The sequence below is a fragment of the Plodia interpunctella genome, chromosome 29 (genome assembly GCF_027563975.2).
Source record: "Plodia interpunctella isolate USDA-ARS_2022_Savannah chromosome 29, ilPloInte3.2, whole genome shotgun sequence".
NCBI classification, from domain to species: Eukaryota; Metazoa; Arthropoda; class Insecta; order Lepidoptera; family Pyralidae; genus Plodia; species Plodia interpunctella.
In genome coordinates, this window is record NC_071322.1 from 114,882 (window position 1) to 131,770 (window position 16,889).

At 38.0% G+C, this 16,889-nt stretch overlaps 3 protein-coding genes across 10 annotated transcripts; 2 read left to right on the forward strand and 1 right to left on the reverse strand.

Moving 5' to 3' along the window:
* Positions 1 to 177: 177 nt before the first annotated feature.
* LOC128682221 (zinc finger protein OZF-like) lies at positions 178 to 13,611 on the forward strand. 7 transcript variants are annotated; one of them, XM_053766829.2, is made up of 7 exons: positions 178 to 520; positions 906 to 1,013; positions 1,282 to 1,416; positions 2,018 to 2,189; positions 2,977 to 3,093; positions 3,559 to 3,654; positions 3,927 to 4,094. In XM_053766829.2, exons 1-7 carry the CDS (start codon positions 458 to 460, stop codon positions 3,977 to 3,979), a joined length of 744 nt encoding a protein of 247 aa, XP_053622804.1. In that variant the 5' UTR covers positions 178 to 457; the 3' UTR covers positions 3,980 to 4,094. The 7 variants fall into 7 exon arrangements, with proteins under 7 accessions (XP_053622804.1, XP_053622805.1, XP_053622799.1 ...); XM_053766830.2 differs by lacking the exon at positions 3,927 to 4,094 and adding an exon at positions 12,809 to 13,611 and having other exon boundaries at positions 181 to 520; XM_053766824.2 differs by lacking the exon at positions 3,927 to 4,094 and adding an exon at positions 4,106 to 6,893 and having other exon boundaries at positions 190 to 520.
* On the reverse strand, positions 7,938 to 13,890 carry LOC128682216 (zinc finger protein OZF-like). 2 transcript variants are annotated; one of them, XM_053766816.2, is made up of 4 exons: positions 13,605 to 13,890; positions 12,627 to 12,755; positions 10,681 to 11,241; positions 7,938 to 9,213 (listed from the first exon to the last, which is right to left on the reverse strand). In XM_053766816.2, exons 1-4 carry the CDS (start codon positions 13,888 to 13,890, stop codon positions 8,057 to 8,059), a joined length of 2,133 nt encoding a protein of 710 aa, XP_053622791.1. In that variant the 3' UTR covers positions 7,938 to 8,056. The 2 variants fall into 2 exon arrangements, with proteins under 2 accessions (XP_053622791.1, XP_053622792.1); XM_053766817.2 differs by lacking the exon at positions 10,681 to 11,241.
* A 520-nt stretch (positions 13,891 to 14,410) lies between these two features.
* Positions 14,411 to 16,788, forward strand: LOC128682223 (gastrula zinc finger protein XlCGF57.1-like). Its single transcript, XM_053766831.2, has 2 exons — positions 14,411 to 14,943; positions 15,231 to 16,788. Exons 1-2 carry the CDS (start codon positions 14,724 to 14,726, stop codon positions 16,736 to 16,738), a joined length of 1,728 nt encoding a protein of 575 aa, XP_053622806.1. The 5' UTR covers positions 14,411 to 14,723; the 3' UTR covers positions 16,739 to 16,788.
* Positions 16,789 to 16,889: the final 101 nt, after the last annotated feature.

The window sequence follows — 16,889 nt, forward strand, 5'->3', positions numbered from 1 at the left end:
GTCTGTAGGAGAACTCAAGGAATTACAACGCCTCCCCCGCCACCACACATTGCACTAAGCAATGTGTTAGCATTCACCGAACACTTTAGTGAAGTCTATAGTGCATTACGTATGTCAGTAAGTACTTACTAAATCCATGTGATAAGCTCTATTGAAGAAGTTTGATTGCCACAAAGTAGAAAAGAAAAAAACATTCCATGTGCCAGACAACACAATGACAGACAGAAGGGTGACAGGTGACAATTAAAGACATCAACTTTTCTTTGGTCATTGCATCAACGAAAATAAATTTTAGTTTATTTATATTATTAAGTAGGTATTTATTTAAGAGAGTAAAGTAATATACATTTTTATTTTCAAATTAGAAAAAGATACAGCTGATATATTAAGGATACGAAACCATTTACTCTTAAAATTTACCCTTAAGATTGAAGAAGTAAGCTAAGTACCTTTTCTCATGCACAATTTTACGACTTACAATCATAGATGTATTAAAATAGCTCATAATAGAGAGCTATCGGTAAGTAACCTTACCTAGCATATAAATCATCATTTTTATTCGCCAACAAGGGAGCCATAACAAAAGAAAAGAAGAATTATCCCAAATGGATAGTGTTAAAGTAAGTCCGGTTCATCATCATCTCAGGTACCTATGTGTCTCCACACAAACCTCTTGACGCTGTCGCACTCACTAAAAGAGTGGTTGTTTATGTTAATAGAGCAGGTACATGACAAGAACCTTTTTAAGTCCTTAAGTTTTTTTTGTAGTTTTACTAATCAATCAGTTTTATTAATTAAATTACGTATTTTCTGTTTTTTTATTTTCATTAAAGTATTCAAGAATCAGGAATACATTTCGACTCCAAAAATTGTGACAACATAGCACATCTTTTTGTCTATTTTAGGAAATGTCTCCCAATTTGGTGTGCCGCCTGTGTCTGGCAGTGGAGGTGCGGTTGTTGTCCATCACGGGCTCGCTGCAGGAGGTCTACGAGAAGCTTACGGATACTGTGGTCAATATGATACATATGTCTTCTAAACTTTGAAATTGACCCAGTGCTTTAGTGGTGAAATTTTATTAAGTACTAGATGTTGCCTAGGGCTTCGCTCCCATGGGAATTGAGATAACAATTTAGTCTATAGCAATCTTGGATAATGTACCTTTCTAATGGTGAAATATTTTTTTCTTCCTAAGCCTCAAACCTTACCTCTTTATAATTATAATATAGATTAGTTTATATTATCCTGGATTATTTTGTATCTAGAGTGTTTCAATTCCAGCTGCATTCGCTGGACGCGCGGCCGCTGGTGGCCTGCTACCTCTGCCACGCTCAGCTCCGCAAATGTCGCAGGCTGATGCTGGGCTCGGCCAGGGCGGAGGCTCTGCTCACTGACATGTTGCAGACCAGTTCCAAGGTACGATGCAATAATCACTCAAATTCAAATTTCTTTATTCAATTTAGGTTGATATACATTACTTATTGACATCAAAAAATTACTTAAACTAAGTCTACTGCCGGCTTCCAAAGCTCAGTTGAAGAAGCGGCGCAACAAACTTCACCGCAGCCTTTTCTCCAAGGATGTAAATTAAGAAATATAGGTCTTATACATATATTAAAAATTAGTTGGACGAATTTGCATCATTATTAAAAATGTCAAAATTTGAATTGAATAAATAAAATAAAAGTTGTATTTCCAATAAAATTATTGAAAATCGTCACACAAAATATATAGACTACCTCTCTCAGCTTTGAAATGATGTACATTGCTACATGTAGACACGTACATGTATGACTGCACACTATTTTGTTAAATTGATGCTGTATAGGTTTGGAATATAAATAAATAACTAATTATTTTAATTAGAGAAATGGCTACGACTCTTCACTTGGCTTTGGAAGTGGGCTACTTGTGAGACATACATTTATTTACATTTTTGACATCAATATGTCATTTATATAGGTATAATCCTAACTTCATTGAAGAATTTTAAATTTGAATTTGTGACAACTTGCAGATATCTCCGGAGATGGTGTCGTCAATAGACCGGTTTGCCAACGGTCTCTGCTCGCTGGCCGCCACCGGACCAAAGTGCTTGGAGACGATTCCTCCAGAAATAACCTCGGCATTCAAACGGGAACTGAATGCAGATGATATCAAATCAGATGTTGAAGATAGTGTGTCGGATGGTATGTAAGTTTTAAAACGAAAATGGCAAATTTTAAACTATTTTTCCCATCCCTTGGTGCGTGCGTGCGTGTGTGTGTGCGTGCGTGTGTGAGTGCGTGCGTGTGTGAGTGCGTGCGTGTGTGTGTGCGTGCGTGTGTGTGTGCGTGCGTGTGTGTGTGCGTGCGTGTGTGTGTGCGTGCGTGTGTGTGTGCGTGCGTGCGTGTGTGTGTGCGTGCGTGCGTGCGTGCGTGCGTGTGTGCGTGCGTGCGTATGTGTGTGCGTGCGTGTGTGTGTGTGCGCGTGCGTGTGTGTGTGTGTGTGTGTGTGTGTGTGTGTGTGTGTGTGTGTGTGTGTATCTTCTTGAAATTTTGCATACATGTATGACATAGGGTACCTTTCATTCCGGAAAAATAACTGTACCGTGAGGAATATACGCGGGTGAAGCTGAGAGTAAAAGCTAGTTTACTATATTATAGTTTTACCCCCGCCTGTAGATCGAAAGGTCCCAGGTTCGAATCCTACTCGTGCCACATGAGTTTGTATACCAATCTGACTCATGTATAGTAGTTTTCATAGACCACCGCTTGCTTCCGGTGAAGAAAAACATCGTGAGGAACCATGCACACTGGTTGATTATTTACTTGTGTGTGAAATGGAGAAGGCAATGGCAAACCACTCCATTAATAATGCCAAGAAAGTTTTGAATGTGTGTTTCATTCCATGTAATGACCACGATCCTTAGTCATGAAGAAGAGTTTTACCCGAGCGAAGCCAGAAAGGCTAGTCATATTACATTCGCCTTTGCAGATGAGACAGCGATAATTTTCAAGGGCAGGAATCTGAAGGAAGCAGAGGCTATAGCACAAACTGGGCTCAAAACCGTGTCATTGTTGTTACACAACAACGTGTTGACCTTGGACGCAGGTAAAATATTACTTATCCTTCTAGGTACAAGGAAAAAAAGAAATATTATTTGTGTTTTAATTTGTTTTCACAAATCAGCATGATTACTTGCCTTGTACTAGCTTGCTATTGTACATATGTCCTCGAGATCCCTACATGGATTAAGTCTGCCGTTGTACTGTACATGTAACTTTCTTGTGTGTTTTCTAACCTGTCCCGTCCCAGTCCCGTCTGCCGGGCACAGGTGGGAGACAAAGTCTTTCAATTTTATTTCTTATTATTTGTATTAATTTTAATTTATGCGCTGTTAAATAGCAACAGACATGCACAATGATAACAAATGCAGTTTTCATCACACAACCAAACATTGTCCGTCTCTCTTCAGCAGTGACATTTGTCTACATTGACGTTTACTCTTGCGCATGCGCACCCTAGTTCATAATATTCTTAATGTTTGTTATTTATTGATGAGAAGCGTGTTTGCAGGTCCTCAGCCGGCAGCCGAATACGAGGTCCCGCTCAGTGTGTCGCACCTGTGTGACGCAGTGATGGACACAGCGCAGCGGCGGCGGCGAGGGGAAGGTTAGCTAATTAGGACTTAATTATCATTCAGGCCTACAAAATGTTAATGTTTACAAACAACTGCATCCCTTGTGTGTGAAATGGAGAAGGCAATGGCAAACCACTCCATTACTAATGCCAAGAAAGTTGTTACGTGTGTTTCATTCCATGTAATGACCACGACCCTCAGCCATGAGGAAAACGACTGTGAAGAACAGCATCCCGCGGTGCTACTCGTCTATTACTCGTAATTATGTAAACATTGTGATTTAAAGTGTTTTAATTTTATACAGAGCGGCGCCATCTACTTTTCAAAGCGCCTTTGACTATAAGACTTTTTGACTAGATGACATACTTCCGGAATAAAACATTACGCTATGTGTTGATCCAATCCAACATACCACCTCAATACACCCAAATTGAGGTAGCGGATACCTTGGAAAATTGCATAAATGAAGGAAAACATTCGCAGGTGCTTCCTCAGCCCAAACGTCGGGAGCTGACAAACCGGAACAAGCTAAAGGAAGAACACCCGACAAAACACAGCGGAAGACTAGAGAATCAACCACTCGGGCTGCAGGGGGACTCCACCAATGTGATGTGTGTCAACAACAGTTTAAATATGCTTGTCTTATGAAGAGACACTATAGAATCCACACTGGCGAGAAACCTTTTCAATGTAAAGTGTGTCACAGGGCGTTTAGTGAGAAAAGCCATTTATCAGATCACATGAGAACTCACACTGGTGAGAAACCTTTTCAGTGTGACGTGTGCCAATACTGGTTTAGACATAAATCTGCTTTATTGAGCCACAGAAGAACTCATACTGGCGAGAAGCCTTTTATATGTGAAGTGTGTCATAGAGCTTTTAGGGACGATGAGGATTTAAAATACCACAAAAGAGTTCACATCGGTGAGAAACCTTTCCAATGTGAAGTGTGTCAGTACAGAACTAGTAGGAAATCTGATTTGTTAAAACATGTAAGAGTTCACACCAGTGAGAAACCTTTTCAGTGTGACGTGTGTCAATACAGGTGTAGTCAGGAATCTGCACTATTAAATCATATGAGAAGTCATACCGGTGAGAAACGTTTCCAATGTAAATTGTGTCCCAGACAGTTTAAGCACAATTGTGAATTATTGAAACACACAAAAATTCATATTTTTGGGAAACCTTTTCAATGTCATCTGTGTGAAAAGGCATTTAATGAGAAAAGCCATTTATCAACTCACATGAGAATTCACACTGGTGAGAAACCTTTCCAGTGCGACGTGTGCGCGAAACAGTTTAAATATAGGAACAGTTTACTGCCACATATGAGAACTCACGCCGAGGAGAGACCTTTCGAATGTGACGTTTGTAATATGGCTTTTAAAGAAAAAAGTAATTTGACGAGCCACAAAAGAATCCACACCGGTGAGAAACCTTTTCAATGTGAAATATGTCAAAGTGTGTTTAGTTTAAGAAGCTCTTTAGTAGATCACATAGGCATACACACTGGCGAGAAACCTTATCAATGTGACGTCTGTCAAATGGCGTTTCGTCGAAAATACCGTTTGTTATTACACAAACGAACTCACACTGGTGAGAAACCTTTTCAATGTGATATCTGTCAAAACACATTCACTCGTAAACAGTCTCTGGCGATACACATCAGAACTCACACCGGCGAGTTGCCGTTCCAATGTGATGTTTGCCACAAGGCTTTTAATCGAAAATATTCCTTATCAATACATAGAAGAACACACGTTAGTGATACAACGTTTTGATGTAAATAAGTAAAATGTTGGGTCCACAATCTCAGCTGTTCGTGGTATATGACACCAGTGAGGCCGGTGAATAAATGAAATCTTTATTTTACTTAACTCTAGCTTATATACTATTAATATATATAATATACGCGTCTCACTCGGACGTGTTGCGCTGACACAACGTCACATGACAATAAGACTGACAGAGATTATTTCCTCTAACACATCACATCCAGGTTCGCAAGAATCCTATCCTGGCATATTATAAAAATAAGTCGCTATCGCGTTTGTTTTTCTGTCTGTATGAACGCGATAAACTCGAAAATTACCGGACCGGAATTTAAGGTTAAGTGTATAATTTATTATGGTTTTATCGGACGACCTCGATGGCGCAGTGGTAAGGTTCTTGCCACTGAACCGAGAGGTCCTGGGTTCGATCCCCGGTCGGGTCATGATGGAAAATGATCTTTTTCTGATTGGCCCGTGTCTTGGATGTTTATCTGTATATGTATTTGTTATAAAATATTTGAGTTAGTATCCCATAACACAAGTCTCGAACTTACTTTGGGGCTAGCTCAATCTGTATGATTTGTCCTAATATATTTATTTATTATTATTATTTATCCGAGCGAAGCCGGGTAGAAAGCCGCTAGTAATATATGCGAAAGTAAATTTGTTTGTTACCTCTTTATCTGCTCATCTTGAAATGCTGCATACATATAGTTACAAACGGACTGCTCCCGTCAGTAAAAGCTAATAATAAAAAAATAAGAATTATATGTTTATTCTATTGTAACTATAATGAATTTTATTGTAAGTTATGTGGCCTTATATATTCCGCCAGACGTATGGCACACAAAAATTATAAACATCTAATTGAATAATTTGTTGTATGGAATACCTCATATATAGGATAGCAATGGTTGACATAGTGTGAGCCATATATATGTCTACATGACTACATAGTGTGAGACATATATATGTCTACATGACTACATAGTGTGAGCCATATATATGTCTACATGACTACATAGTGTGAGCCATATATATGTCTACATGACTACATAGTGTGAGACATAAGAAACGTGTGTCAATAAACTTATTTTTAATTATTTTTATTGTTACTGTTAGATAATGCATTTAACATTATTGTACTTTTACACATTGTATTTTGTGCAATAAATAAGTCAAATATGTATAAGTTTTACGTTAATGTGGTAATTCAGTTGGAGCTTGTAAATGTGCGGTTGCATATTAACTAATTCTGCGAATGGCAAGACCGCGATTCAGTCATTTCAACCACAGTCGCCATCTGTCCGCAGTATTGCGAACTATCACACACAGGCAAATACAAGTATTCCTGTTTACAGATGTAGCTAGTTGTTTTTGTCATTACTATTATTATCTTGTTGGAATGCCGTCTGACCGATGTGTACTCCCATACTGTGTACCACTTTATCAAACAAATAATTATATTTTCCGTTTATAAATAAACTATTTGTGCCTACCATATGTTTTTTATTATAACATAGCATATCGATCAAGTCCTTTCTGGGTTGTATACAGTACAATATCCACAGAGGTTGTGGAGTGGTCCTATTTTAGGACGGAACCACACACGTCTTTCGGACGACTTGTTTCTTTTGGACTACAAATCTTTATTAAAACAATTAAAGCTTGTCCGTGAAGTCAGCGTGTGTTCCCGCTTGAGAATAGATCCACTATATATCCTCCCGTGGACGTCGCACAGGCAGCTAAATGACACAGCCTAAAAGAGTTGACGTCAGACAGGCGGCCGGTCGTGAAATCGCTACAGCAAAATCCTGCGGTAGGTGTAACCACGCAGGCCTCTCCTTGACGTTATCCCGTTGCTTCCGCCACTAACGAGCGTCGGAGCCCAACGTCAGCTTTCCTACTCTTTCTCGCCCACTTCGCACGATCTTCGTCATCCTAAATATTCATATTCATTTATTTGCCAACTAAGTGTACAATTATGGTTAATAGACAGACCATATCATCGTAACGACATCAAGCCAACGCTTCTTGTCGAAAGAATTGTCATGACAATAAAAAGGCCAGGCTGTCTAATGCTTTAAAAAGTTCTGTCCTATTTTTAGTTGCCTTCGTCGATCGACCTGACGACCTCGGTGGCACAGTGGTAAGGTTCTTGCCACTGAACCGAGAGGTCCCGGGTTCGATCCCCGGTCGGGTCATGGTGGAAAATGATCTTTTTCTGATTGGCCCGGGTCTTGGATATTTATCTATATATGTATTTGTTATAAAATATAGTATCGTTGAGTTAGTATCCCATAACACAAGTCTCGAACTTACTTTGGGGCTAGCTCAATCTGTGTGATTTGTCCTATTATATATTTATTTATATATTTATATTTATTTATTTATTCCTTGTAATCCAAGTAGATCGTCTCATTTTTATCAAGTCTGTGATAAACACACAAACACACACGTGTGACACCTCACTGTCAGTATAATTCGTACAGAGTCGCAAGAGTTGGTTACAGGTTGCGTTGGGAATAAAATAAAATATTTCATTTCAGACTATTGTTTAATTGATTTATTAGTAAGTTGTGTATGTAAAATGTGATTCCATCCAGGGGGCCGCGTGAGCTAGAACCAAAATCTTACGTAACAATAGTATTTTGTTTGAAACTTAAGGTTTCTCACAAGCGTGAGTTCTGACGTGTTTTATCAAATTAAATTTATGAGTATACGCCTTCTGACACATGTCACATTGGAAAGATTTCACCCCGGTGTGAGTTATTTTGTGAGTCAATAATTTACTCCTTTCTGAAAATGACTTTTGGCACACTTCGCACTGGAACGGTTTCTCACCAGTGTGCGATCGCGAGTGTCTTGACAAATGATCTCTTCGGCTAAACGCTTTTTGACAAACTCCACATCGAAAAGGTTTCTCGCCAGTGTGAGTTCTCGTATGAGTTGATAAATCGCGTCTTGATGTAAACCCTCTTTGACATATTTCACATTGATAAGGTTTCTCACCAGTGTGAATCCAAGTGTGTTTTGTTAAATGCGCCTTCTGGCTAAACGCTTTTAGACACGTCTCACACTGAAAAGGTTTCTCACCTGTGTGAGTATTCATGTGAGTTAATAATTTCCTTTTCTCTTTAAACGCCTTTTGACATACTTCACATTGAAAAGGTTTCTCCCCAGTGTGAGTACTCATGTGAGTTGATAATCTGCTATTTAATGAAAAGGTCATTAGACACACTTTACATTGGTAAGGTTTCTCACCAGTGTGATTTCTTATATGACTTGACAGAGAGTCTCTTCGACTAAACGCCTTTTGACACACTTCACACTTAAAGGGTTTTTCACCGGTGTGAATTCTTAAGTGATTTAATAAATGGCTTTTTAATCCAAACGTCCTTTGACACACTTGACACTGAAAAGAATTTTTCTCAGTGTGAGTTCTTATGTGTCTCGACAAATGGTCTTTTCGGCGGTAGGTTTTTTGACACATGTCACATTGAAAAGGTTTCTCACCAGTGTGAGTGTTCGTGTGAGCTGACAACTTGCTTCTTAAATTAAAGGCCATTGGACACAGTTTACATTGAAACGGTTTGTCTACAGAGTGAGTAGCTCTGTGACAGAATAAGACGTTTTTCTGTCTAAACATCTTTTGACACACTTCACACTGAAAAGGTTTCTCGCCAGTGTGAGTTCTGTAATGAGCTCTCAAGTGTTCATTTCGCTTGAACTGTCGCTGACAAACGTCACACCGGGGCAGTCCTGGCGCGATCCGTGAGGTCGCTAGTTTCCGTTTGTCAGCTCGCGACGTGGCGCCATCTGCAAAGGTTTTTCTTCATTAAATTATCATGTGGTCAATGATCCGGCGATTTCCATAGATAAAGAAGAAACAAAAAGTCGAACGACCATGGTTGAAGAGACGCGTCCAATTTAACAATTTCGAATTTAAATCAAACCGCAGATATTAACAAGTACCTATGGCGACAAATTTAAAATGCACAATACAACCAAATTGAAAACACATAGTTAAGCTTTATAGCTTTTCTAATAATTTTATGACCCATTTTACTATTTATTTATTTGAATTTATGGCGGCCTTTTGACTCATGTCACATTTCAAAGATTAAAATAGGTAGTCTAAAATTATTTAAAACTAGCGGCACGCCCCGGCTTTCCTCGGGAAAACCATAATAAAAAGGAAGACTCAGTCACTCCTTAAGATTTTGTCTATCTCTGTGCCGTCTCATCAAAATCGGCTCAGTATTTGTTTATTCATTACAAACAAAAAATAAATCTTTACTCTTTATAATATTATAGTATGGATTATTTAAAATTAAATACAATTCGTTGGTTAAAAAATGTTATTAAAGTGTCATAGGATATTTGTCGAAATAATTTTAATTACCATCGTAGTTTACTTTTATTACATGATATGTTTATTTATTGCATGTCAGAGATAACTGATGTGTGAAACAATCTTTATTTATTCCATCATAGGTACCACATTTTATAATATGTTATAAATTATTTCATTTGGTATTTCCTGTCACAATCCACTCCTAACTCCTTCATATTCTCCCGCACACAGGCCATCCTTCTCTTTCTTGGTTTCCCTCTTCTTCATTTGAACATTCTTTTGGTTAATTATTCGTCTAAAGTCGTAGTGTGGTGTATCACATCAGATGTATAGAAAATTCATTTATTAAAAATACAAATAATAAAACAAAATAAAACATAAATAATTGCAAAGTCAATCAAAAATGCCGACCCGAATTGTACCCGGTTCAAAAGTACCCATAACGCTAGCTGCGTTTCCTCGTTGGATAGCAATTGATAGCCTTTGAACCAAGTACCATCCGGAGCGGTAGTCATATCCACGACACCTTAAACGCCGTCCTATCTCACCAAAAAAGCGCTTCGCCTCCGAACACCATGGGCCAGCCGTTTCCACGGCAACTGGAACATTATACTACTTCTGTTACATGTATTACTTCTTATTTTTTAATAATTTCAAACTTTTTCACGAGATGTTACGTCGTGTCCATTTGTGTTAGTTCCTCATTTCAACAGAGCAAAGTCTTTTTTTTTTCTTGTACTTCTGCCCAAAAGATTGCTTGCTAGTATGAGTATGTAAATGTCTCGACAAATGATATCTTCGGCCAAACGCCTTATGACACATGTCACATTGAAACGGTTTCTCGCCGGTGTGAGTGCTCATGTGAGCTGTTAGGTAGCTTCGTAATGTAAACGTTTTTTGACAGACTTCACACTGAAAAAGTTTCTCACCGGTGTGAACAGTCGTGTGAATCACCAATTCCCTTCTTGATTTAAATGTTCTTTGACATGTGTTACACAGAAACGGTTCCTCAATGTGAGTTCTCATGTGTCTTGATAGACAGTCACTTCGACCAAACGCTTTTTGACAAACGTTACACAAAAAAGGTTTCTCGCCAGAGTGAGTGCTCATGTGAATTGATAGTTTACTTTTAAATGGAAAGGCCATGTGACACAGCTGACATTGAAAAGGTTTTTCCCTGGTGTGGGTGGTCATGTGAGCCGATAAATCACTTCTTGATTTAAACCTTTTCTCACACATTTCACATTGAAAAGGTTTCTCACTAGTGTGAGATATTTTATGCCTCAATAAATTATCTCTGCGCCCAAACAACTTTCGACACACTTCACATTGAAAGGGTTTCTCGCCAGTGTGAGTTCTATAATGAAGTTTTAAGTTTTCAAGTCGCTGAAACTGTCGATCACAAACGTCACACTGGTGGGCTTTATGAGCTGTACTAATGATAATTTCCCCCTCAGCTTGTTTTTGTTTGTCAGCTCCCGAGGCGCCATCTGCAAATGTTTTTCTTCATTAAAATAATGGTGTGTGTTCTTCTTTTGGTGTTAGATTTTATTTAACTTAAGCAACTTAAATAAAATGTGACATACACTGAGAGCACTAGACACATGGGATACGACTTTTACGAATGCTGCCATCTAGTGGCAGTTGAAACACACTAGTTAACATTCTGCCGGTTTGCATGTTTCCTTACGACTTTTTCCTTCAGCGGAATCAAATGGTGGTCTATGGAATTTATTTAAGCCATTGCATGTGGCACTCATGTGGCACGAGTAGGATTCGATCCATAAGGCCTACCACGAAACATACAAACACGTAATTTCATGGGAATTCCCCTGGGAATTATCGATCGGCACAATTTTTCCAGTTGTTGCTAAGTGTGCGGTTTTACAACGATCCCCTAGCGTTATCTTTGTTTTCGCTGGTGCTACTTTTATACTTTCCCACAACCATTAGATGGATGCGTCAGTAGCTGGCATGTCAGGGTCAAAGTCACAGCACGTTGCACATGCCAGATGCTACACAACCATAACCTATATATGTATAGCCCGCGTGTCTGTTTCCTCTTTGGCATCAACATAATATAACAATATATAATAATTATTTTTAAACAGTGTCGTGTTTGCGTGTTTGTATTATAGAATAGGATAGAAATAAGTTTATTCAAAAAACTACAGACACACACACACACACACACATAACCAAAAAAGAAAATTAAGATTAAAAAAAAAAACTTATATACATAATGAAATCACATTACTTTGTAGGTTAGGGCTCCTGCCTCCCGCGGTCATGCCCGGGGAGCAACGCTCTGAATGTTACATGTACACTTGATTTACCAATAAAAATAATTGTAATTACTACTTTTGCTTGAATGGTTTGGTATTTTCTCAAACTTGGTTGAATTGGTTCGCCTCGCAACAATATGCGCACTCCGTTTTTCTTAAGAATATACATACATGTAAACAATCTTCAAAGTATTTATTATTTAATTTTGTTGTAAATAAATAAAATATTAGCTAAATTCTGTAGTAAAACATCTATTAACCAGTTCTTAGTCTAACATAGTTGGTGTAAAATCATAAAAAGACATCGTAAGATTGCATCGAGTTAGTAACTAGTAAAACTAGCTTTCGCCCGCTGTGGGAACCCATCCCTGTCCCGCTGTGTGTACTGTCCCACTTCCAGCATATTGTTCTGTCTTATTTCCTGCTACATGTCTAATCTCATATCCCACTATCTCGTCCCGTTTTCCTCTACGTGTCTCATCCTGTTACCAGCAACATATCCTGTAGTTTCCTTCAATGCGACCCTTTTTACAAAAAAATCCCCCCTGTTATTTGCATTGAGTTTACGATTAGGTTCAGATGGTTCATACCTTTGTTAACACCATCCCCCGGAGTGGCGGCCATCTCTGCATCAAGTCCCGCATGCAAGGGATTATCTCCATCAACCTCAAATTTCACATCGTAGACATTAAATGTTTCAACTCCTAACAGATGTGATCCTATAAATGATATTTTAATACCAGTTAATTAATATTTGACATATCCCGCTTAGGCCTGGCAGAACAAGCAAACACTTAACGTTGTCAAGGACAATGTGTATGCCAATGGTCTGACTACTGAGGACCCAGGAGCCAGGACCCAGGAGACTGCAAAATAGGGAAGAAAAAGTAGGAAAGCTGAAGTGACCCTCAGATGCTTTAAGGTTGTAAAAACTAGTTTTGTTTAAGAGTTTATTAAGGATTTCTTCTCAGAAAGCCAAAAAGCTTTATAACATTTTGAAACATACATACATACATACATACATGATACATGGATTTGTTGCACATGTCACACTTGCTTTTTAACTTATTTAAAAAAAAAATGAGATGAAAAAATTCTGGAATTGTGTGGAAATTGAACCCCTTGTCTATCCGGGACAGTGCATTTGACCACTAAGCTATTGAGACCATGCCAGTTCGGCTAAATTAATTCATCTCTTTACGTCTTACGCCGACGTACAGTATTTTCATTACAGAGTAGCAGGCACTAACTAATCAACATGGCCCATTGTTACTTAATTACCACTGTTAATTACTGTACAATTTAAAATTTGAGCTAATGAATGTATAGGTAATTTCCGAATAAATGATTAGACTTTACATCATTATTGGTGTATCTAGAGTCAAAACATTTTTTTTACTTTAGTTCCGATGTTATAAATCATCACCTAATTCATTATCTTTCAAAATCTCAACCATCTAATCATTAGGTTCATGAGATACAGCCTAGTGGCTAATGGATTCTCAAAAAACAGGTTGTTTTAAGAGAAATCTTAGAAAAAAAACGTAATTTCAGAGGAACAAACATACCACATGATTCTTCATTTTTTAATTCAACATTATCCCTATCTTCAGCCTGTGGTTCCACTTTTGGCACAGCTGGTGCGGCGTCTACTGATTCAGATTCAGCTTTGACCTCCGCCCGTTCATGTGGTGGAACGCCGATTGACTCAGGATACATTTGATATCCAAAGCCCGGCGGATCGACTGGTTCCAGTTTTATTTCGATCTCAACTGGAGGCTGTTGAGAGATTTCGTCTGATTCTGGCTCAATTTTTATTTCAATGAGTGCTGATGAAGTCATACTGCTCGCCATTCTTGGCACTGAGTGTATTTATTATCACAAAATTATTTGTTGTTTGCAAAAGCAACTCTTTTATATCTACCTATTCTAATAAACTTTTTTATGTAGTAGTAATTGTATTCTCTTATGAACGAAATGTCAACGAGGACCAAAACGAAGCAACGATTTTTTTTTTGACAAGACAGTCACACATCTACGTCACACACACACATCTACGTTGATCTGTCTGGTCCAAGTCTGACTGATTCTGATTCCATCGACTGACTACACTCATGGAATTAGTACCTAGACCTAGTAGGTACCTACTTACTAAATCCATACAACCAAGCAAGAGAATAGAATAGGCTGATTTACATGGGTCCAGTTGCCAGATCAAGCACTGTACTGGAATAACGCACTGTCAACTCTCAAACACTGGACTAATAAAGACAAGGAAATGAAGGAAACTAACAAAAATCGTATTATCTTTCTTGATCATAAATAAAAAAACTTACTGTCAATGTCATAACATTATTGTCACCTTTAAATATTTTAGTTGGAATGGAATGGAAGACTTACCTATCGACCTACCTACCTATCGTGTTGTTTTGATTTGATATCAAATCAAATCAAACAAAACTTTGTAGTAAACCAAAAAACAAATGATGTAAAAGTGAATATTGTTCCTTCCCTTCATTTTACACTTGACTATTATCTTTTACCTCAGTTCGCCTCAGACCATTACAACATATAAAAATGTATTTCCTTATTCAAAGCTGAACTTGTCACCTATCGTGAATGTGTTGATTATTGCTTCAGTGTAGCACTGTGTGTAGTTTTGTTGTTGGTTTTATAGTCTAAGTAATATGTACCAACATTCGGAATCGACTGAAGTTGGTATCAAAACAGGACTGGTATCAGATGATACTCCGCTAGATGGATTTCAAATGCATCCTGAGTCAATTGGTGTTCCCCATGAGCAAGTGGAGGTCAAAACTGAACCAGAATCAGTAGACGCCACTCCAGCTGTGATCAAAGTGGAACCGTATGACGATAATGTTGAAACAAAAAGTGAGAAATTATTTGGTAAGTTTTTGTCTTCATTTCATCATCATCTGCAGCCACTATTGCCGTAATTTCATTTTAAATTGTTTAATCCAATTTCAATTTAAAAGAAATGAAAATCAATGCAATTGTTAACAATTGTTATCTGAGGGCTGGCTGGGAACCAATTTCAAAAATTTTTTCACCATTAGGAAGGTACTTTATCCAAGATTGCTATAGGCTATATTTTATCTCAAAATTCACACGGAGCGAAGCCCCAGGCAAATAGATTTGAAAATATTAACTCAGTATTTAAATATCATTTGTAGAATTATCACAGCTGTCAGGAGTTGGAGCGTTTAACATCTTTGATGTGAAATTTGAGATTGATGGAGATGGTCCCATGCATCCGGGACTTGATGCAGACCCCTCCTCGGCTCAAATGACAGCAGATGACGAACTAAAACAAGCTGAAGGCAGAACAACCAACAGGGAACAGTGCGGGTCTCGAGAGTCAACCACTTGGACTGCTCAGGGACTCCAATGTGATGTTTATCAGCAACAGTTTAAGAAAATTGAGGACTTGAAAGTACATTACAAAACACATGTAGCAGATCTCCGGTGTGAACGGTCATCGAAGGAGTTTAGTAAAAAACTGTGTTCATCAGATGAAATAAGAATATACAATGAAGAAAAACCATATCACTGTGAATTATGTCCAATGACCTTTAATGTAAGAAGCAAGTTATCATGTCACATGAGCTTTCACACCGGTGAGAAACCTTACCAATGTGACATATGTCAAAAGGCATTCAGTCAAGAACGCTATTTAAAAAGACATAAAATAATTCACACTATAGATAAACCATTTAAATGTGATGTATGTCAAAAGGCTTTTACAGAGGAAAGCAAATTACGAGTTCACACAACGATTCACACTAGGGAGAAACTTTACCGATGTCATATATGTCAAAAAGAGTTTTATCGAATACATAATTTAACAAGACACTTAAAAACACACACTGACCTGATATCTTTCAAATGTGTTGTGTGTTTTAAAGTGTTTGAACAAAAAACTAAATATACAAGACACATGCGGACTCACTCCGAAAATAGACAGTTTCAGTGTGAAATTTGTAAAAGCCGATTTAATAGGAAATCTAATTTATCATCTCACATAAGAATTCACACCGGTGAGAAACCTTATCAATGTGACATGTGTGAATTCCGGTGTAATAAGAAATCATATATGGCATTTCATATACGCAATCACACCGGTGAGAAACGTTTTCCATGTGAAGTGTGTCATTACAAATTTGACAAGAAAAGTGATTTATTAATCCATACAAGAAGCCACACTGGTGAGAAACCTTTTCAATGTGACATCTGTCAATTCCGTAGTAGTCAGAAATCTACTTTGGTGTCGCATATACGAAATCACATAGGCAGGCAGCCTCACCAGTGTGAAGTGTGTCCGAAACGGTTTAACCGGAAGTCTGAATTATTGAAACACATGAGAATTCACACTGGTGAGAAACCTTTCAAATGTGACGTGTGTAAAAGGGCCTTTAATCAGAAATCGCATTTGACACATCACAAGAGAGTCCACACTGGGGAGAAACCCTTACGGTGTCAATTGTGTGAATACTGGTGTTTTCACAGATCTTCTCTATTAGCACACACGAGAACTCACACTGGTGAGAAACCTTTTCAATGTGACATATGTCAAAAGGCATTTGTTCAGAAATCGAATTTAAAAAAACACAAGAGAACTCAGCACAGAGAAGACCCGATGTCAAGTGCGCCAATGGCGCTCAGTCAAACAGGTAATTTATGATAAGTCTTCAGTATGAATCAATACATACAATACAATACAATACAAGAAAACAGTAGAAAAAATTCTGTACATTGAATAAATTAATATAGAAACAAATTAAGGGGAAAACATAGTAACATAGTAAGAATTTAAAAAAAATGACTGTTTGTAC

Bases quoted from the DNA above. Each gene is read 5' to 3' on its own strand.
- LOC128682221 (XM_053766824.2), top strand. From the start codon at position 458: ATGCACAATTTTACGACTTACAATCATAGATGTATTAAAATAGCTCAT. The intron at 521-905 runs GTAAGTAACCTT...TGTCTATTTTAG, and splicing joins CTCATAATAGAGAGCTATCG to GAAATGTCTCCCAATTTGGT. The intron at 1,417-2,017 runs GTACGATGCAAT...GACAACTTGCAG, and splicing joins TGTTGCAGACCAGTTCCAAG to ATATCTCCGGAGATGGTGTC.
- LOC128682216 (XM_053766816.2), bottom strand. From the start codon at position 13,890: ATGGCGAGCAGTATGACTTCATCAGCACTCATTGAAATAAAAATTGAG. The intron at 12,756-13,604 runs GTATGTTTGTTC...TATCATTTATAG, and splicing joins AAAAAATGAAGAATCATGTG to GATCACATCTGTTAGGAGTT. The intron at 11,242-12,626 runs GTATGAACCATC...AAACATTTGCAG, and splicing joins GGGGGATGGTGTTAACAAAG to ATGGCGCCTCGGGAGCTGAC.
- LOC128682223 (XM_053766831.2), top strand. From the start codon at position 14,724: ATGTACCAACATTCGGAATCGACTGAAGTTGGTATCAAAACAGGACTG. The intron at 14,944-15,230 runs GTAAGTTTTTGT...TATCATTTGTAG, and splicing joins AAAAAGTGAGAAATTATTTG to AATTATCACAGCTGTCAGGA.